The 21,969-nt window shown below is 40.0% G+C and overlaps 2 protein-coding genes across 3 annotated transcripts in view; one reads left to right on the plus strand and one right to left on the minus strand.

Annotated features, from left to right (window-relative positions):
- Positions 1-21,969, minus strand: part of LOC120430781 (arginine kinase 1) — a 67,775-nt gene that overhangs the window by 35,945 nt on the left and 9,861 nt on the right. For both annotated transcript variants that reach the window (XM_052711238.1, XM_052711237.1), the window contains exon 3: positions 17,137-17,922. In XM_052711238.1, the coding sequence (XP_052567198.1) occupies positions 17,137-17,922 (786 nt within the window). The remainder of the gene's footprint in view (positions 1-17,136; positions 17,923-21,969) is intronic.
- LOC120430773 (uncharacterized) lies at positions 5,072-9,157 on the plus strand. Its single transcript, XM_052711240.1, has 8 exons — positions 5,072-5,167; positions 6,254-6,361; positions 6,429-6,692; positions 6,779-6,928; positions 7,745-8,044; positions 8,173-8,337; positions 8,474-8,779; positions 8,880-9,157. The coding sequence occupies exons 1-8, from the start codon at positions 5,086-5,088 to the stop codon at positions 8,948-8,950; spliced, it is 1,446 nt and encodes a 481-aa protein (XP_052567200.1). The 5' UTR covers positions 5,072-5,085; the 3' UTR covers positions 8,951-9,157.

The raw sequence follows: 21,969 nt of genomic DNA on the forward strand, positions 1-21,969 counted from the left end.
GCCATGTTCTTTTCCAATTTTTTCTCATCATAAGCGTCATAAGATTTTCTTTTGATGATGATTCTTTCATCGCTGAACTTATTAAATATAATAACAAATATTTCATTGCAATTTTCAACAATTTTCACACATCCAACAGCACAAACAACACCAACTATGCCTACAACTCCAGCTCCTCCATCATCACCGACAATGCCTACAAGTCCAGCTACTCCATCTACACCGACAATGCCTACAAGTCCATCTACACCGACAATGCCTACAAGTCCAGTTACTCCGTCATCACCGACTATGCCCACACAGCCGGAAACGCCATCAACACCTACGAATCCAGCAACTCCATCTACACCGACAATGCCTACAAGTCCATCTACACCGACAATGCCTACAAGTCCATCTACACCGACAATGCCTACAAGTCCAGTTACTCCGTCATCACCGACTATGCCCACGCAGCCGGAAACGCCATCAACACCGACAATGTCTACGAGTCCATCAACACCGACAATGCCTACGAGTCCATCTACACCGACAATGCCTACAAGTCCATCTACACCGACAATGCCTACAAGTCCATCTACACCGACAATGCCTACAAGTCCATCTACACCGACAATGCCTACGAGTCCATCTACTTCGACAATGTCTACAAGTCCATCTACTCCGACAATGCCTACGAGTCCATCTACACCGACAATGCCTACAAGTCCATCTACACCGACAATGCCTACAAGTCCATCTACACCGACAATGCCTACAAGTCCATCTACACCGACAATGCCTACAAGTCCAGTTACTCCGTCATCACCGACTATGCCCACACAGCCGGAAACGCCATCAACACCTACGAATCCAGCAACTCCATCTACACCGACAATGCCTACAAGTCCATCTACACCGACAATGCCTACAAGTCCATCTACACCGACAATGCCTACAAGTCCATCTACACCGACAATGCCTACAAGTCCATCTACACCGACAATGCCTACAAGTCCATCTACACCGACAATGCCTACAAGTCCAGTTACTCCGTCATCACCGACTATGCCCACGCAGCCGGAAACGCCATCAACACTGACAATGTCTACGAGTCCATCTACACCGACAATGCCTACGAGTCCATCTACACCGACAATGCCTACAAGTCCATCTACTGCGACAATGCCTACGAGTCCATCTACACCGACAATGCCTACAAGTCCATCTACACCGACAATGCCTACAAGTCCATCTACACCGACAATGCCTACAAGTCCATCTACACCGACAATGCCTACAAGTCCATCTACACCGACAATGCCTACAAGTCCATCTACTCCGACAATGCCTACGAGTCCATCTACACCGACAATGCCTACGAGTCCATCTACACCGACAATGCCTACGAGTCCATCTACTCCGATGCCCACGCAGCCGGAAACGCCATCAACACCAACGAATCCAGCAACTCCATCAACACCAACAATGTCCTCAAATTCGGAAACTCCGTCGACACCAACGATGTCTACAGATCCAGTAACTCCATCAACACCAACAATGTCAACACCATCAACACCAACAATGTCCTCAAACTCGGAAACTCCGTCGACGCCAACGATGTCTACAGATCCAGCAACTCCATCAACACCAACAATGTCAACACCATCAACACCAACCATGTCCTCAAATTCGGAAACTCCGTCGACACCAACGATGTCTACAGATCCAACAACTCCATCATCACCAACAATGTCAACACCATCAACACCAACAATGTCCACAAATCCGGAAACTCCTACTGTGTCTACAGATCCAGCAACTCCATCAACACCAACAATGTCAACACCATCAACACCAACAATGTCCTCAAATTCGGAAACTCCGTCGACACCAACGATGTCTACAGATCCATCAACTCCATCAACACCAACAATGTCTACAGATCCAGCAACTCCATCAACACCAACAATGTCTACACCATCAACACCAACAATGTCCTCAAATTCGGAAACTCCGTCGACACCAACGATGTCTACAGATCCAGCAACTCCATCAACACCAACAATGTCTACACCATCAACACCAACAATGTCCTCAAATTCGGAAACTCCGTCGACACCAACGATGTCTACAGATCCAGCAACTCCATCAACACCAACAATGTCAACACCATCAACACCAACCATGTCCTCAAATTCGGAAACTCCGTCGACACCAACGATGTCTACAGATCCAGCAACTCCATCAACACCAACAATGTCTACAGATCCAGCAACTCCATCAACACCAACAATGTCTACACCATCAACACCAACAATGTCCTCAAATTCGGAAACTCCGTCGACACCAACGATGTCTACAGATCCAGCAACTCCATCAACACCAACAATGTCTACACCATCAACACCAACAATGTCCTCAAATTCGGAAACTCCGTCGACACCAACGATGTCTACAGATCCAGCAACTCCATCAACACCAACAATGTCAACACCATCAACACCAACAATGTCCTCAAATTCGGAAACTCCGTCGACACCAACGATGTCTACAGATCCAGCAACTCCATCAACACAAACAATGTCAACACCATCAACACCAACAATGTCCTCAAATTCGGAAACTCCGTCGACACCAACGATGTCTACAGATCCAGCAACTCCATCAACACCAACAATGTCTACACCATCAACACCAACAATGTCCTCAAATTCGGAAACTCCGTCGACACCAACGATGTCAACACCATCAACACCAACAATGTCAACACCATCAACACCAACAATGTCCACAAATCCGGAAACTCCGTCCACGCCTACTGTGTCTACAGATCCAGTAACTCCATCAACACCAACAATGTCAACACCATCAACACCAACAATGTCCACAAATCCGGAAACTCCGTCCACGCCTACTGTGTCTACAGATCCAGCAACTCCATCAACACCAACAATGTCAACACCATCAACACCAACAATGTCAACACCATCAACACCAACCATGTCCTCAAATTCGGAAACTCCGTCGACACCAACGATGTCTACAGATCCAGCAACTCCATCAACACCAACAATGTCTACAGATCCAGCAACTCCATCAACACCAACAATGTCAACACCAACAATGTCCTCAAATTCGGAAACTCCGTCCACACCAACGATGTCTACAGATCCAGCAACTCCATCAACACCAACAATGTCTACACCATCAACACCAACAATGTCCTCAAATTCGGAAACTCCGTCGACACCAACGATGTCTACAGATCCAGCAACTCCATCAACACCAACAATGTCTACAGATCCAGCAACTCCATCAACACCAACAATGTCTACACCATCAACACCAACAATGTCCTCAAATTCGGAAACTCCGTCGACACCAACGATGTCTACAGATCCAGCAACTCCATCAACACCAACAATGTCTACACCATCAACACCAACAATGTCCTCGAATTCGGAAACACCGTCGACACCAATGATGTCTACAGATCCAGCAACTCCATCAACACCAACAATGTCTACACCATCAACACCAACAATGTCCTCAAATTCGGAAACTCCGTCGACACCAACGATGTCAACACCATCAACACCAACAATGTCAACACCATCAAAACCAACAATGTCCACAAATCCGGAAACTCCGTCCACGCCTACTGTGTCTACAGATCCAGTAACTCCATCATCACCAACAATGTCAACACCATCAACACCAACAATGTCCTCAAATTCGGAAACTCCGTCGACACCAACGATGTCTACAGATCCAGCAACTCCATCAACACCAACAATGTCTACACCATCAACACCAACAATGTCCTCAAATTCGGAAACTCCGTCGACACCAACGATGTCTACAGATCCAGCAACTCCATCAACACCAACAATGTCTACACCATCAACACCAACAATGTCCTCAAATTCGGAAACTCCGTCGACACCAATGATGTCTACAGATCTTGCAACTCCATCAACACCAACAATGTCTACACCATCAACACCAACAATGTCCTCAAATTCGGAAACTCCGTCGACACCAACGATGACTACAGATCCAGCAACTCTATCAACACCAACAATGTCAACACCATCAACACCAACAATGTCCTCAAATTCGGAAACTCCGTCGACACCAATGATGTCTACAGATCCAGCAACTCCATCAACACCAACAATGTCTACACCATCAACACCAACAATGTCCTCAAATTCGGAAACTCCGTCGACACCAACGATGTCTACAGATCCAGCAACTCCATCAACACCAACAATGTCTACACCATCAACACCAACAATGTCAACACCATCAACACCAACAATGTCCTCAAATTCGGAAACTCCGTCGACACCAATGATGTCTACAGATCCAGCAACTCCATCAACACCAACAATGTCAACACCATCAACACCAACAATGTCCTCAAATTCGGAAACTCCGTCGACACCAACGATGTCAACACCATCAACACCAACAATGTCAACACCATCAAAACCAACAATGTCCACAAATCCGGAAACTCCGTCCACGCCTACTGTGTCTACAGATCCAGTAACTCCATCATCACCAACAATGTCAACACCATCAACACCAACAATGTCCTCAAATTCGGAAACTCCGTCGACACCAACGATGTCTACAGATTCAGCAACTCCATCAACACCAACAATATCAACACCATCAACACCAACAATGTCCTCAAATTCGGAAACTCCGTCAACACCAACGATGTCTACAGATCCAGCAACTCCATCAACACCAACAATGTCAACACCATCAACACCAACAATGTCCACAAATCCGGAAACTCCGTCCACGCCTACTGTGTCTACAGATCCAGCAACTCCATCAACACCAACTATGTCAACACCATCAACACCAACCATGTCCTCAAATTCGGAAACTCCGTTGACACCAACGATGTCTACAGATCCAGCAACTCCATCAACACCAACAATGTCAACACCATCAACACCAACCATGTCCTCAAATTCGGAAACTCCGTCGACACCAACGATGTCTACAGATCCAGCAACTCCATCAACACCAACAATGTCAACACCATCAACACCAACAATGTCAACACCATCAACACCAACAATGTCCTCAAATTCGGAAACTCCGTCGACACCAACGATGTCTACACCAACAGTTTCTACAAATCCAGCTACTCCATCAACATGTAAGTCACCTGAATTAGAAGAAGTTATTGAAAAAATAGTGCCGATGGTCTATTGCAAAATTATTCCATAATTCAAATAAGATTCATTCCATCCCAATCGTGATATAAATGTTTGAAATTAAAAATAACTTACAGTCATCCCACATATTCGGAACACCCACAAATTCGGAACAATTTTATGATAATTTGTCAAAAACGAAACTATTGGCACTACGCCCCCCGGGGCATGGCCTTCCTCTAACGTGGGATTTCTACTCCAGCGCCTCTGACGAGACAGGAGAAACCGGGACCGACGTTTTACTTCACCATCCGATAGAAGCTCAGTGGATAAGGCGGGAATCGAACCCGCGTCTCATAGCATCATCGGGATCGGCAGCCGAAGCCGCTACCCCTGCGCCACGAGACCCAATAGCATGCCAAAAGTAGCTTTTCTGTCGACCTTACTATTTTTAGAACCTTCATTTGGACATTATCTTGCTATTTCACTAGTAAAAGTAGTACTTTTTGAACAAAAAACTTCATTCCAAGAATATTTTGTCCAGAGTAGCAAAACACTGCCTCAAAATGGCCTGTTTCATAATTGTGGGATGTTATTGTGCCTCCCACAATTGTGGAACACCTGAATTTAACTGATATTTTCACAAAAAAAGTTATCAACCCATGTATAAAACATCACTAAGCTTGAGTTTCATTGGTTTCAGTGTGTGAAGTCATTATTTGGTAATAAATATGTACTCCTGGAGAGATCCAAAGTTTGTTTACATTCGTAAGAAAAAAGTGTTCCGAATTTGTGGATTTCAAGGGTCAAATTAATTCTTCAAAAACTTCATATAAAAGTTAAAATTTGCAGATGTTCGATACAGCATTCGAAAGATCGCAAGAAAAGCTTTCAAATGAAGGTAAAAGCGAATCATTAAGTTAAATTATCGATTTGCTATGATTTTTTGAACATTGGCCGATCTGGAAACCGTTCCGAATATGTGGGATGACTGTATTCAGATCATGTTCAAATTTAAAGCACGTTTGTTTAACGATTAATTTTCTTCTAAAATCCTTTCTGTTTTTTTTTTTAAATATGTTTTTCAGCGCCCTCAAATCCCGGCGGATTATTTAGCATATCAACTTCTTCTTCTACTACACCATCAACGCCAACTAATACAGCAACATCATCAATGTCAACTAGTCCAGTCACTAGTGAGTATAAAGGATTAATAGGCGAAAGAAATTAACAAACAATAAACCCTGTTTGCTACACTTTCAGGACCCTCCACTCCATCAACTACCGGACTTTTCAGTCTTTCAACAACCCCTTCTACAACGCCATCAAAACCTACAACTCCAACAACAAGTCCAGCAACTCCATCAGCTTCGACAGGATCTCCAACGTCATCAACAAGTCAAGCAACTCCATCAACAACATCAAGTCCAGCAACTTCATCAACATCAACAATCCCAACGATGCCAACAATGCCAACAATGCCAACAATGTCAACGATTTCAACAACTCAGTCAACATCTTCAACCAGTAAGTAGAAAAGAAATTTATGTTTGGAAAATCATTCGAATTGTTCAAATTGTTGAAAAAATCATGAAATGCAATATATTTTTCAGGACCTTCTACTCCATCTACTACCGGATTGTTCAGCATTTCGACGACTCCTTCTACAACGCCGACTGCATCTACAAATTCTGCAACTCCATCAACATCAACAATTTCAGGAACGGCATCAACATCAACTAATCCATCAACATCTGCCACAAGTAAGATTTTTAAAATTTTAAATTGTTTTAAACCGTGTTATAAAAAATAGCAGCATTTAAGAGCGAGTCCACGAGCAAAGCATACCCATCTCGCATCGACCTCACCAATCTGCCTGAAATTTTCAGGGATTGTTTGTACATATAAAACTAGCATCTGGCCAAAATATGAACACTCTAGGTCAACGGAAAGTGGGGCAAATCGGGACACAAAGTTTGAAGGTTTAAAAACGTCAAAAATCGTAAAAAGTCTGTAACTTGGGCAAAATTCAATTTAATTTCACAATTCAAAATGCATCTGAAAGGACTTAAAAAATGCAACAAAATGCAGGGTAGAGCATCCCAATTGGTGGAATCTGAAGGGAGTTATTGGCATTTTAGTGAAAAAATAGCACAATTTTCAAACTCAAATAAAAAAGTGTTCCATCCAGATATTGACTCGGTTCGACCTGCAGCTTGTAGGGGACATCTGGGACTACCATCTGAGACTGAGAACGCTTTGGGTAAGGCAGTTTAACATATTAAATAGACACTTTTACTTTTAGTGAATTTTTTGGTTGTAATTTTTTGCTCCGGGGACCCCTTAGATCCCATTTTCTGATGATAATTTTATCATATTCGTGTTCCTGAGACAATTTCACAATAGAAACATGCATAAAAATGTTTATTTTCATCCATTTTAATCCTTTAAAAAATGAAAGTTAAAAAAAATTGAGATGCTGCTTTTTTTCTGCTGTCATCTAGTATCCTTTTTTTTTTTTTTTTTTTTTTTTTTTTAAATGGCAAAGTAATGAAAATAACTATTATCAATAATTTCAGCACCGTCCACCCTATCAACGACTGGATTATTCAGCATTTCAACGACCCCATCTACAACGCCTTCAACACCTACAAATCCTACAACTCCATCAACATCTACAAATCCTGGAACTCCATCAACTTCAACAGGATCTCCAACTTCATCAACAACAAGTACAGTAACTCCATCAACAGCATCAACAATTTCTAGTCCAGCAACTCCATCAACATCAACAATGTCAACGACGTCAACTATGTCAACAATGCAAACAATGACAACAAAGCCAACAATTTCAACAACTCAATCAACACCTTCAACCAGTAAGTGAATAAAAGAAATGAAAAGAAATTATTTTTGTATTTCCATATGTATTTAATGTTGATTACTCTGTTTATAAATCGATCAGTAGTGAAAATTTCGGAGAAATTATGAAATGCATTTTTCTCAGGACCTTCCACTCAGTCTACTACGGGATTGTTCAGCATATCGACAACTCCTTCTGCATCGCCATCAACACCTACAACATCAACATCAACAACTTCAGCAACGGTATCAACATCAACAACTTCAGCAACGGCATCTTCATCAACAAATCCATCAACATCTGTTACAAGTAGGTTCAAATTTGGTTCAAATGATAATTGTGTTTTTCTCTAAAGTGCTTTCCAAGATGCTTTATTATTTTATGCTACTTTCCAAAGGTTCCGTCTACATTATAAATAAAATGATTGAAACAATAATTTTTACAGCTGCTTCATCATCGTCTACAACTGGATTGTTCAGCATTTCCACGACTTCTTCAACGACGCCATTAATACCTACAACTACATCAACATCTTCAAATCCGGCAACTTCATCAACATCAACCAATCCGGCAACTCCATCTACATCAACAAGTCCAGCCACTTCATCACCATCAACCACTACAGTAACTCCATCAACAAGTCCATCAACTCCATCAACACCAACAATGCAGACCATGCCAACAAGTCCAGTCACACAATCAACACCAACAACGCCCACATCTCCAACAACTACACCAATACCTGCAACAAGTATGTTCAGTTGTTGCTTATTTTGATTGATTTCTATAAGAAGTCTAAAGTACATGTTATTACGTTATTATAAATTTCTAATTCGTTCTCTTGATTGCAGCTACTCCAATTCCACCCTCATCAACCACAGGGTTGTTCAGCATATCGTCCACCACACGTAAGTTTGATTAAAGTATTGATATATTTTATCTAGTCAGAATGACGTTTTTGTTACCCATTCCGACGACCTGATCACGTTCCACTAACTGATCGTCCATTTCATATTTTCACCTTCAGCTTCTACTGTCACACCAACGTCCCCTGCCACCACTACAACCAAATCAACGGGAAAACCAACCGCTCTTCCGTCAACGCCCGGACAGAGTACGACCCCACCTACGGCGACCATATCGATGATATTCTCTCTCCCGCAGGGTGTCCTCAACCCTACAACCCCGTCTGCCTTCTGGTCCGGGTCAACAAACTCACCAGCTGCGGGTCAGCTGTTGGGTGCACTGCTGCCCGCCCAATCGAACCAGGGCTCGGGCGGGGGAATTCTGGCAGCAGCGGGATCAGGTCATCATTCAGCAGGACTGCTGGCGGCCCTCTTGCCTCAAGGAAGTTATTCCCAGGGGGCGTCTTGGTTGACGGGAGGAGTTGGTAATACGCAACGACCGTCGGCTCAAGTTGGCGGTAACTACGGATCTGGGTCTAATGTTGGTGGAGGATCAGCTTCTGTGCCTCAAGGAAGTAACTTAGGATCCGGATCATGGACGCAGAATGGTAACGTTGGATCTCAAGGTACCAGTTCGCAAGGATCAGGACCAATAACTCCGATTGGTAACGTCGGAATGATCACTAGCGGATTACCTCTGGCAATGGGTAGCGGATCCTCCTGGTTGACAGGGGGAGTTCCTTCGATTTCTTCAATCCCTCAGGTAGATAATCTAGGATCCGTTCAGCAGAATACAACAGGTGGATTCGGTAGCAATCTTGGATCGGGAATGCTAGGTGCTTTCCTGCCCCAAGGAAGTAATTCACAGTCATTGGGAGCGCTGATTCAAACGGGGAATGCTGGATCAATTACAAGTGGAGTTCACCAATCTTTGGGTTCTTCAGTTGGATCATCCTGGTTAGCGGGTGTACCGGCTGTATCTTGGTCAGGTGGACATCATAACGTATTCTTCCCTAGCAGTACCAATGCGCCACCAGCTGCAACAACGATACCTCCGGTCAGTCCTACTTTAGAGAATCCCTCGAATTCAATTAACTCGGGAGGTAGCATCTTCTCAAGACCAAACTTTGGTCTTCTTCCGAATCGACCGTCACTATTTGCCGGCTTTAACCGCCCCAACAATGTCATTTGGAAACCGGCTGCTAGTGGATCATCTGTTGCTTCAACGACTAGTCAGGAGACTTCCACAACTAAACCAACGACGACCGCGACGTTCGTACGACCACCGCATCCGATCAACCCAGTGTATAGTCCTTCTGGAAGCAACGCACTGCCCTCATCGCATGGTACGAACGTCTTCTCGCCTCCCATTGGAGCGATACATCATGGTAACGTCCCTTCACCGATCTTATCGAATCTCGGGTCATACCAGCTTTCCGGATCGAACAAACCATCGCCTGTGCAGTCTTCCGGTGGAACTTACCAGATAAATCCAGCCAATTCCCCGAATGGTCTCAACGTACTCTCATCCGACCACGGTGGAAGCATCTTCTCACTTCCAAATGGAGGACTTCAGCTGAACCCAGCTGATTACAGCTTAGCGGATGTCGCAAATCTTGGTCCTGTTAAACCACAACACCTTCTGACCAACTTCAACGCTGCCAAACCTCCCGCGAAATCTCCCGCCAAGATCCCGTCCAACTACGGCCAAAAGCCGGCAAGCTCACTCCACAACACGTTCACCCTGCTGCAAAGTGTCAACCAACAGCTCGCGGCTGACATCAGCTCGGCACTCAACCTGCCCGAGTACTCGCTCGACCGATACCGACCTGCTTACGATCACCTGCAGCGACCCTTGGCCAGTTCGGCCAACAATCTTCTGAAACGGTGCGTCTGGTGTCCTCCTCCTGCGGCCAAGCTCTCCGCGACAAAGGATCAGCACGTGAGGAGTCGTTATTAGATAATTGGGCTCGTGCAATACGACAAAAGAAGTGGAAAAACTGGACCGGACCGGTCAGCCAGATTGGCGCCGACCCAGATTTCCGCTTCATGGACTACCCTAACGTAATGTGTGTGTACAATAAACCGTGATCGTGAGAATAAAAGAAGCAAAGCAAAGCACGAAAACCACTTTCATTTTTTGAGAATTATAGTACGATCGCCCGGTAATGACTTTCCAATGTTTTCGATGAAAGGAGAAATTGCGTGCAAGATGATCTTTTTATTCTCTGTTTACACAGGTGTATTCCGGAATCGAGTGACCCTTGATGCCGACTTTTACGTTTGGTCGGCTCTGATTCGAGACGGGGGGACATGATGTTATCTTTCCCAAAGTGAATGGAAGGAATAATCCAGAATTAAAAGATGCTTTCTGCAGTCGGCGAGCAATAAAGTAGCATGCTCGCATCAGCTTACTTATTGTGAAATACTTCAGCAAGCGAAAAAAAAGCATTAATCGAAGCTCTTAAAAATTATTTTTTTTGCAATTCCGTTTTAAAACTTCCAACTTTTCCTGTCATTCTCGCGTGAAGAAAAAGCCTACTTTTATCTACTAAAAATAACAGAATCGAATAGAAACACATTTCAAAACAAATGCTGAAAAGTTCTACTTTTCAGCACTAGTTTTGAAAAGTAATACTTTTCAACATTTTTTTTGATTTAAACGATTTATTGACAAAATACATGAACATTCGACCTATAATTTCACTCAATAGGTGTTTTTCAGAAATGCAAAAAATGTTGTATGGAACTCGTTGCAAACCTTGATTTTTTTCAGCACATCTTCTTTTTGCAACTTGTTGCATAAACTACTATTTCTGGTAGAATCAATAAACACTGAAACGCTTTTTCTAAAAAAAATCATAACATTGTCACCTTCAATATGAGAGCTAAAAGGGTCACAATAAGGTACCTAATTTACATTCTATACTCTTTTTTCATAATGAATATCTTTCAAAGACAAACCAAGCTCAGTAAAGATTAATAATAAAGCAAATTTTGTGAAAAAAAATCATATAATTTGGACCATTTTATAAATAACGATTGATTTTTAAATTATTTTACTTTTATTCTGGTATATTTAAAAATTTCATAATTTTTTTTCCAAAAAATGTTATCCAACAATTAAAAAATTTGGAAACTTCAAAGTTTTTTTTTATGATGCAAAATTCAGTAAAATGGGACAAATCTCGATATGATTTTCTCTTTTAATTTTTAAATTTGTAAATGTTCAAGGAGACTTAAAAGGGCATCTTCTGTAAAATTAAATTTACAATCAAAAATGACTCAACAAATTTTATTTATAAAGTGAACTGTTTCAAAATATATACATTTGCTGGTCAAAAGTTTTTAAAAGGTTAATTTAAAAAAAAAAAAAAACATGAAAAAGCATCCCTTGATTAAACTTTATATTTTCAGACCTTTTAAGACTTTGGCACCTTAATTTTTCAACTGTTATTGTCTGAGATTTGTCTGACCACGCCTTCCGTCGGATGGGGAAGTAAATGTTGGTCCCGGTCTAACCTAAAGGGTTAGGTCGATAGCTCAGTCCAGGTGTAGGAGTCGTTCCCGTGGGTCCTGTCTTGGTGGAGTCGCTGGTAGGCAGTTGGACTAACAATCCGAAGGTCATCAGTTCGAATCCCGGGGTGGATGGAAGCTAAGGTGTAAAAAGAGGTTTGAAATTGCCTCAACAATCAAGCCTTCTGACACTTAGTTTCGAGAAGGAATCTCGCAATCGAGAACGCCAAGGCAGTGCTGTAGAGCGAATAATTTGATTTTGACATTTCGTCGTTGTTGAATTTGTTTTGCGCAGTACGAAGACATTTTTTCTATGAAATTCTTGTATAGAGATGGACTATGAGCCTAATTGAATCATAAATAAGTTGTATTGATTGACTCAAAGCAATGTTAAGATATTTGTAATGTTTGACTCAACCCAAGAACAAACATGGTATTTGGATTATTCTTCAAAAGACATGATTTGCTTTAATAAAATGTTGTCAAATGAAAAGTATTTTGCAATTGCAGAAATCGAAAACTGCATTCAGTTGAACAAAAACGATCGTATATTTCCCTCGAAATTTGTTGAAAGCCGCGATAATTTTTCCGCGCCATAAATCTGCTGCAGCTAACAAACGAGAAAGATTACAACCGAACTGCAAGCGCAGGCCGGCAAGCAAACAGCCAAAATTCACATCAACTGTGCGGTGCGAGCGCTTCCCTCGGGCACCTCGCCGAGCGGGACAAAAATAACTTTAATTATAGCAAAAACAACACACCAAAAGAAACACATCTGTCAACGGGATGCGGACTGATATACGTACGTTCAGAGAGCGTCTTGAAGAATTAGAAACGGTTGTTGGCGTCCAAGATGATGTGAGCGCGCGCACTTCGGTTTTGGCTCTGTTACTTGGGAAGGGTTTTTTTCGTGTCTGCTGCAGTTCCTATTTTGGGCTAAATTGGGAAACCGCCCCAAGTCTGGCGAGAAATTTGTCGTGCTTTCTTGTTTGATGACAAAGCAATTCAGTAGTAGATAAAACTACAGTATAAAATAGCATTTGATTTATTTTTACTTTTCTAGGAGAAATCGTTTGAACAAATGAAGTATAAAAATTTAAATAACAAGCCATAGTCTAAAAATGTTAATGCAAAAAGTGTTTTAAATGCATTTTACACTAGTTCAGTTGTTTTGCAATTGCCAGTTTTCGAAAAAGGTAAGATTTGACGATTACACAAATTTGAGCAAAAAAAAAAAAAAAAAATGATACGATACTAAACATCGCAAATTTTCAAAAAATCAAAAGATTTCTAAATCAACTCAAACACGCTAAACGCATGGGAATATGTTCAAATTTTAAATTGATTTCAGCTGATTGCACTTAAACTTGCATTGACATATTTTAGATTTATTCTAGTGTTTAAACCATGGTTTGTAGTTTTTATTTTTAGACGTTTTTTTTGTTTTGCTCCCCCCCCCCCTCCTGAAATAAATATTTGCAACGGCCTAACTCAGTGACAAAATTTTTATTCATTTTTTTCTATGTGCCTCAAAAGTTGCGGGATTTTTCCCTCTTCAAAATATCAAAAATTTAAAAAAATACGAGTTTTGAGGAATATTTACACTTGAATACAGGGTTACCAGGCCTGAAAAAAATCTGGCCAAAACCTGGCACGCCGCTTTTCTCAAAGCAATGAGAAACATTTTGTTCAAAAATGGTGTATTTTCAATTGTTACACAATATAGGGATCAGCCATAAACCTCGTGGACATTTTGGGGGGCGATTTGGTATGGCGATTGTCCACGCTCCATACAAAAAAGATTTTTTTTGTAATCAACATATATCAGTTTAAACATTTCATTAGGGCACAAAACCAAAACGTAAACATTTGGGATTATTTCACTATTCCATTCATTGGTACACTCCCTACATACCTTCCAAGAATCAGATTGATAGCAAACAATTTTCTATTGAAAAAATCAAAAACACAAAAGGGCACATAACAATGTTCACTCCAAACCAGAAAAAAGTTCAATTGTGCCCTTTTCTTTTTCGTTAGTTTTTCGTGGTTAAGGAACTTTCTATGTTATAAATTGAACTTTTCATACATTCTTAACACTAATTCACTTAAAAAAAACTTCGTCCAAATACAACATTTCGTGCTTGCCATTTCATTACGATACATAACTTTTTTAACCAAGAGTGTGTCCCTTTCACACCATTTGAGTGAAAGGGATACACTATTGTTTACAAAAGTTATGTGCCCTTTTGAAATCTTAGGCTCCATTTAATACGGCCTCGCGGCTGTTGTTCAGTACACTTATGAAGAATTTTTATGTTCCACATACCTTATCTACACCATTCGATCACAAAACTTCACCAATTGGGTACTAAAGCCCTATGTCAATTCTTATGTACAACGGTAAAAACACGATTAAAAACCATTTCTGATTACTTTTTTCATTTTAATGCAAATTTTTTTTTGACAAGACAGCATTTTTTCGATGGATCGACTATGGTCCCCTTGGAACGAGCTGTCAAGTAGGAGTTTTTCTGTCAAGAAGGACCGCGAGGATAATTTTTCAAAATTGATTTAAAAATCCATTTTAAACTCTTTGTGGTCGTACAAAGGGTCATTGTACTCATAAAAATAAGCTTTATCACTGTAAACAATAATATTAGCAATCTAAGCTTCATTTTAGAACCCAATTATCAGAATTTCTGCTGAATTCCCCATTATTTCTAACTAAACAAAAAGGCCCATAAACATCATCAAAAACAACAATCAGGTGGCAGCCAATAACAATTTTTTAATGATAAAATAAAATGTTATTAAACTCTTATGCAAAAATGGATTTTTCAAGAAGATTCTATAACACTTTCTGTTATTTTAACAGTATTTGTTATTGAATTAGCATGAATTTTGTTATTACCGTCTGCCCAGGATGGCTGTTGCTGTTGTTCTCTAACTTTTGACCTATCCAGGTTTTTAAACGAAGATGGCGTTTGAATGGTGAACGTCCGAAATGTCAAAATCACGCAGTGGTATCAATATTCCGAAAAAAGTGTGCCATGGCATGACAGCCACATTTGTTTTCTATTGTTGGTGCTACTGCGCGATTTTGACATTTCGGATGTATGTGTGTAGGAGGCTGTTGTAAAAAGGTATTAAAGTTTTTATTTTAAAATATCAATTTTTATCAGTAATTTTCAAAAGCTATGAGTCAGCCAATGTTTATGACACATTTTAAAGTGCTTCAAAATACCTAAGAGAGTTGGATTTGATGAAATTTTACGAAAATGCGAGCAATTTTATGTTTTTTAAATGTTTTTTGGACTTAAACCTTCAAAGCCCGTTTAATCCCACTTTCCTTTGTCGTACAGGGCTCATATTTGGCATGAATTTATATTATGAATAGACAAACAAACGCTGAAAGTTTCATCCAAATGGAAGCACCTTGATACGACCTGTTTCACATTGTCGAAAAACTCCATCTTAAATCAATTTACTGTGGGAAATTTAAACTTTTTACCTCTTCTTAGAGACAGTTTTTAAAATCGCAATTCGCAGTTCAAATTTTCCTAAGGTATGTATTTATAAGTTTTGAACCGGAGAACTACTTTGTAGCACATCGCAAAGCGCTAGGAATTGATCCCGAAAATATACAGGATGTTTTTTGGAGTTTGTTTTTTTTTTCTGGTGAAATTTAAAAACATGCTCAATAAATTTCCTGTACCTCTTCGGGATCGATTCCTAGCGCTTTACGATGTTCTACAAAATGGTTTTCCGGATCAAAACCTATAAGTAATCATTAGGACGAGAAATATGCATCGGATTAGGAAAAATTTCTCGAAAAAGAGTTAAATTGATTAAAATTCCATTCAAAATTCAGGTCACGGGTGGAACCACAGCAAAGTAGGGAAACGGTCACTGACAGTGATTACACGAACTTTGTCAGATCGTTTTTCTATCATTAAAATCGCCTCTCATGCCCTCTATTACGGAGCGACCGTCAGTAAACGCACATGAAGTTGAAATGAAAAAAATATTTTAAAAACCTACCAAACACAAACGAGAATAGTTTGTAATTTTATCTGGTTTCGCTTGTTTTTCTTTTTAGGTAGATCGTTCTCATTGCTTGGTAACGCGTTGTATTTTTTGTTTGTCAACAAATAAAAAATATGGTCTGTATTTTATCAGGAGCATAAATTCTGTTATCGAAAACGACAATTGGCTGTTATTCTCACGGCTATACACATAATTGAAATGAAACAAACAAACCATTAAGAAGCGGCAACTCAAGGAAAGAAAGACTGTTTGTGATTGTGATTAATAAAACAATGTTTTGTTATTTTGGTCTACCAGCGTTAACTTATTAATGCCAAACTTAACACAACAATATCAAATCTGCTCAAAGCAAAATCTGTTACTAAGTAAGGAAGGCCAATCGAATTCATACAATGATTAAGTAATTTGAAGAATTTCAAATAGAAGAATCCCTTTTCCACTACACTCTCTATAGTCTACACTATTCTGGCTCGGACCGGTTACGGAATGTCGCGGCCAGCCGGCCGGCCTGCGGCACCGTTGGTAAACAGTTGAGTAATTTTGGCCGCTGGCCATCACCGAGCGAACAGCTGTCGGAGGGTATAAATAATCCCCCCCAACCACTGTCCTCTCTTTATCTATTCGCCGGGTGCCCTACCTTGTTGCGGGAGGTGCCACCTGAGCCGGTGCCGGTGCGCTGCGTCCACCTTCGGCGCGCAAAAAGTCCACGGTCGAGTTGCGGACGCTGGCCGGGGTGGGAGCGGCCGCCGCGGGACCTTTCGGTTTTTGCTGCTCGACTATAATAAAACTGTCCTCATTGCTGGCCGGCAACTCAACGGCAGCGGACTTGGCAGCGGAAGCCGCCAACGGGCCATCTTCGGCCGAGGTTGGCTTCAAAGGTCGCGCTGCTTCGGCGGTCGGTGCCGCCGGTTTGGCTGATGGTTCCGGCACAGCTGGCTTCGTCTGGTGGCCATTAGTGGCTGGTTCCGGGATTTTGGGTGCCGGCGCGACAGGTTTCGGTTGTTCTTTCGGGATCACTGGCTCGGGTTTGGCGACCGGAGTTGGGACCGGAGCAGGCACTTCAACTTTAGGCTTGGCGGGTTCAACGATTGGCTTAGGCACTTCAACTGGTTTAGTTTCCGGAACCGGAGCGGGTTTGGGGGGTGCTGGTTTAAGTGGGGCTTCTACTTTGGGCTGGGTAGGCACTTGGACTGGTTTTGGCGGCTGTTCGACGGGTTTGGGAAGATCTTCGACGCCGGAAGGCTTCGTTGCGGGGCCGTCGTCAACTGGCTTGTCCGTTGGTTTGGGATCTACCTGGGCTGTTTTGTCAGACTCTGGTTCACAGGGTTCTTCGGTCGGGGTATCGGTAAGGGCCGGATTGTTGCTCGAGATATCATTGCCGGTGAAAAATATAAAAATACGATTGATAAAACCAAAGCGTTTTCTGTAAACGAAAGAGAACGAAAGAAAATTATACAGTAATCATTTGGAAATAATAACAAAAACGATGAACTAATGAAGAAAGTTACTTGAAATAGATCTTAAAAATTATAAGTGAATTCCAAATCATAAAAAAATGAAAAGCAATGTAAGCTCTTGCATGGCATAAAGCGATTTATTCCTTTTCTGAAGATTCCAAACTTTTGATGCTGATGTTATTCACGCTCTAAAATTCCTAATCTAAATCTTCAAAAATCATTCTTTTATCCATTTGGTTGAATTAGTGATCAGTATACAGGAAAATAGAATAATTTTGAAAAAAAAAAAATAGCAAGGTTTCTTGCAGGTGCAGTTTTTTGAAGACTTGCCACGATTTATTGCAATTAACAAGCAATAAAATGTCATTTTTTAATGGGACTAACACTTTAAAAAAGCAGCGACAGTAATATACTTATCAGCAAACATTTAAAGTTAACATGAAAGGTTGCCGATCCATAAATTATTATAAAAAAATATGTTGAAGAAACTAAAGAAAAAAAGAGAAGTATCATAGAATAAAAGTTGAAAAATTGGTAAAAAAATCGCAGAAAATTCTAACAAAAATAGGCCATCGATGAGCATCTGTCTGTAGGACTAATTTATCATCTTCTTTCAAACAAACCAGCGACAATCATATGATTTGCTTTCTTTCTCTCTCTCCCCTTCCTAGTGCGCACACTAATTGTTTTTGTGGGACAAAAAATAGCATTTTCCCTGCTGACCGCGCTCAAGGTCTTTACGTTTGTCCTGCTATCTTTTTGTCTTGGTGTTTTTTTCGTGTTGGTTTCTTTTTCTTGGCATTTTTTTTCGGTGGTTGTTCGACGTCAGTTGGTAACTTTTCCACTTAGCCTGTGTTGCACGACATCCGACAGCAAAAGAACAAAAATAACCCCTCTCTGCGAACAGATGTGTCCACCGCACGTCAATTTCATTGAGATTTGCGAATTTTTACATGGCGACAAAATTTTCCGTTCTTCAGCGGTGGGTTTGATGGTTTGAGAAAGCTATTTTTAATAAATTATTTCTGGATGTCATTGAAAATACAAAGAAAAATGTAATCTTGTTTATACGATTTTGTTTTGATTCTTAAAAAAAATGCTTGGAATTTATTATTTCCGATTTAAAATTCTATGTAAATTTTGCTTGTCACGTATGGTCATAATATATAAAAATAAAATTGTATGCAAAAATGACTTTTAAGGTGGTTTCTATCATCTATAACATATGGATTTTTTCACAATTTCTTTTTTTTTTGTTGAAGAAAGTGAAACAAGAGTAGTTTTTTAAGTGTATACTTTTTTATGAATTTGTATAAAATTCATTAATTCATAAAAGCAGTACCGATTTTTGAATATATTTTCAGACCAATTCATGAAATTTCCATTTATCAAGTTTCCATCCTTTTGTGTAAGCTGTTCATATGTATAAAAATGGTGTGTAAATTTTCGAAAATCTATTTCTTGTAAAGAGATTTTCAAATCGATATGGTGTTTTTAACAAGTTGTAGGTGATGAGCGATCAAGAGGACAATCCCAGAACATAAATAAAACTTGATAAAAAAATTACCCACTTTTTTTAAAACAAGAAAATTGAATCCTCAAAAATCTTATTTTTAATTTTTGAAACCATTGTTTAAGGGACCTTTAAAGCCATGAAGACCTTTAGAGCAATAGAGATATATTAACAATTTTTTTCACAGCTACATGATTTTTTTCTATAAAAAAATAAAATCTGGAGTTCTTCCTAAAAGGTTCTATAAACAAAATTTTAAATTTTAGCTTTTTGGGTGTAGTTGAAACCGTCTTGAGTCAGGGGTAAAAAAAATCAAAAAAATATTGTAAATTCATTCAAAAAATGACTCCAGAAATACACCCTATAAGAATAAAAAAAAAAAAATTCTAAGAGCAAAACCAAGTTTGCAATCGAAACCTCACCTCACCTCACATTTTTTTAATAAAATGCATCGTTTTCTATCGTAGGAAATTTTCATAAAATTCTGTCTGTCCATGTTTGTTTTTTTTCAAAAATATGTTGTGAAATAAAATATTCTTACATTATGAAGGTGCCAAATTTTGAAGTTTTTGAAGCATTTTTGATAGTTAGGCTTGATTTTAAGTCTTGGCAAGATTTTTATTCATAAATTGGAAAATTTCACCAAGATTAAAAATTGACACATTTTGAAAAAAAAAGATTTTTTTGAAAAATATGTCTCTGTTAAAAAAATGTGGATATTTCTCTCTACTTCTTTATGGCCTTTTTTGATCTAATTATTTTTTCTAGATTTTCTTCATTATCACTTAAAACATTTCTGAAGACACCATATTGATAAGAAAATATCTCTCCAAAAACAGACTATCGAATTTTTTACTATCATTTTTGTATGAACAGCTGACAAATTTTTATGTCGACTTCTATTTTACGAATCAATTATGCAAAATGCCTTCTTCGGTCATGTGGCAGCACTCCAAAAATTATCAGCCAGTTTATTAAATATACATTAAAACCATTTCCGGTATTTGTGAATGATGAAAAAAAAATGATGCAAAATGACTTTTTCATTATAAATTCTCATAAAATTTCAAATGATGAATTTTCAGCACGAGTCGTGCATTTATCCAATATTGTAATTAATTGTAAAACCATTACTTTTCGACACAAGTGCTGAAAAGTTGGACCATTCAGTACTGCAAGGAATGCTATAATTTCTCAGCCCTGTTTTTTTAGTGATGATGTGATCTCCAAACACACCGTACCGTGCCACGGTTCACCAGCATAGAGCCATCATCCTGCCAAAAAAGTGCTGTCACAATTGAACGCTTTTAGGGATGATATTTTTAAGCTTTGTCTACAGCCGCGCACTCACTTAAGTCATCTTCACTTAAGCCACCGCGCGCGCTCCCACTAGATTTTGGCAGCTCCCCGGTGCTGCTGCAAATTCACAAACGTTATGCAAACAAAACAGCTGTAACTGAACGGATTCGTAAATCAAACGAATGCCAATTTTCGGCTCATTTTACTGCGAAAAAAAATATTCTGTTTTCAGTGAACTTTTTTTCACTCTCATTTTAACAACATTGTTTATTGCGCATTAACGGATGATGGGGGTGAGGATTAGGAAATCTATTTTGTATACATGTTTACACGATAAAATTCACCCAAATTTTTCACCTCGGTGGTGGTGGGGCTAATCCGGCCTGTTGGTCCCCTCGAGAGGCGCGAATAATTCCACAAACCATTTTGCGTGAAAAGTGGGAAATTGTGTGTGCTATAATTATCAACTTTGCCACCGCGGAATCTGGGTGGCTTTATTTTTCTTCTCTCGTTGATCGTTAGAAAAATCTGGGCCCAGATGTTTGGGATGGGCGTTTGTTACATTTGGGTTTGCCTCCCCCGAAGTCCAATGTCAAGTTCAGTGACAAGTTTGGGTTGGCGTTGCAACCATTTTTCTACCGTCAGAAGTCAATCATAATTGACAGGTTGGCCTTTTGTGACGCTTTCTAGAACAAAATGTTATGTAACATTTAAAGGTGCATTTTTTTAATTTCTACGAAAAACAAATAGGTTAAAATTTGGTTCATTATCATACATATTAACCTTCAAATTTAAAATTTCTTAAATTCATCTTCTTTACAAACCCCAATTCCTGTTGGCAACAGAATCCCCAAAACCTTGCCAAATTGCATTCCCCCATGCAATAAAAAAAACTATGGCAAATTCAAAACGCCGGCCGGCATCTTGAACAATCCATTCCCCCGAAAAGATAATGACTCGTTCAAATAAATATCGTTCCAAAACTCACGTAACCCACCACCGTTCTGGAATAAACAACGCAGAGAGGGGGCACGTGACGTCGCAGCGATGAGATCAGAAAAATGCACTTGACGCGCGGTGTGTCGCGAGGTGATAAAGGTTCTTTCACGTCAGGTGAACGAATTGTTAGCCAACAAGCGGCAAATAAGCTAAGCGCGCAGTGGCGTTTGACGAAAAGTGATAACGAATTATGACAATGTCG

The sequence above is a fragment of the Culex pipiens genome, chromosome 3, assembly GCF_016801865.2.
Source record: "Culex pipiens pallens isolate TS chromosome 3, TS_CPP_V2, whole genome shotgun sequence".
In the NCBI taxonomy this organism is placed as follows: Eukaryota; Metazoa; Arthropoda; class Insecta; order Diptera; family Culicidae; genus Culex; species Culex pipiens.

Coding starts and splice junctions, on each gene's coding strand:
- LOC120430773 (XM_052711240.1), top strand. CDS start 5,086: ATGTCCTCAAATTCGGAAACTCCGTCGACACCAACGATGTCTACACCA. Junction 6,929..7,744: donor TCCATCAACATCTGCCACAA/GTAAGATTTTTA, acceptor CAATAATTTCAG/CACCGTCCACCCTATCAACG. Junction 8,338..8,473: donor TCCATCAACATCTGTTACAA/GTAGGTTCAAAT, acceptor TAATTTTTACAG/CTGCTTCATCATCGTCTACA.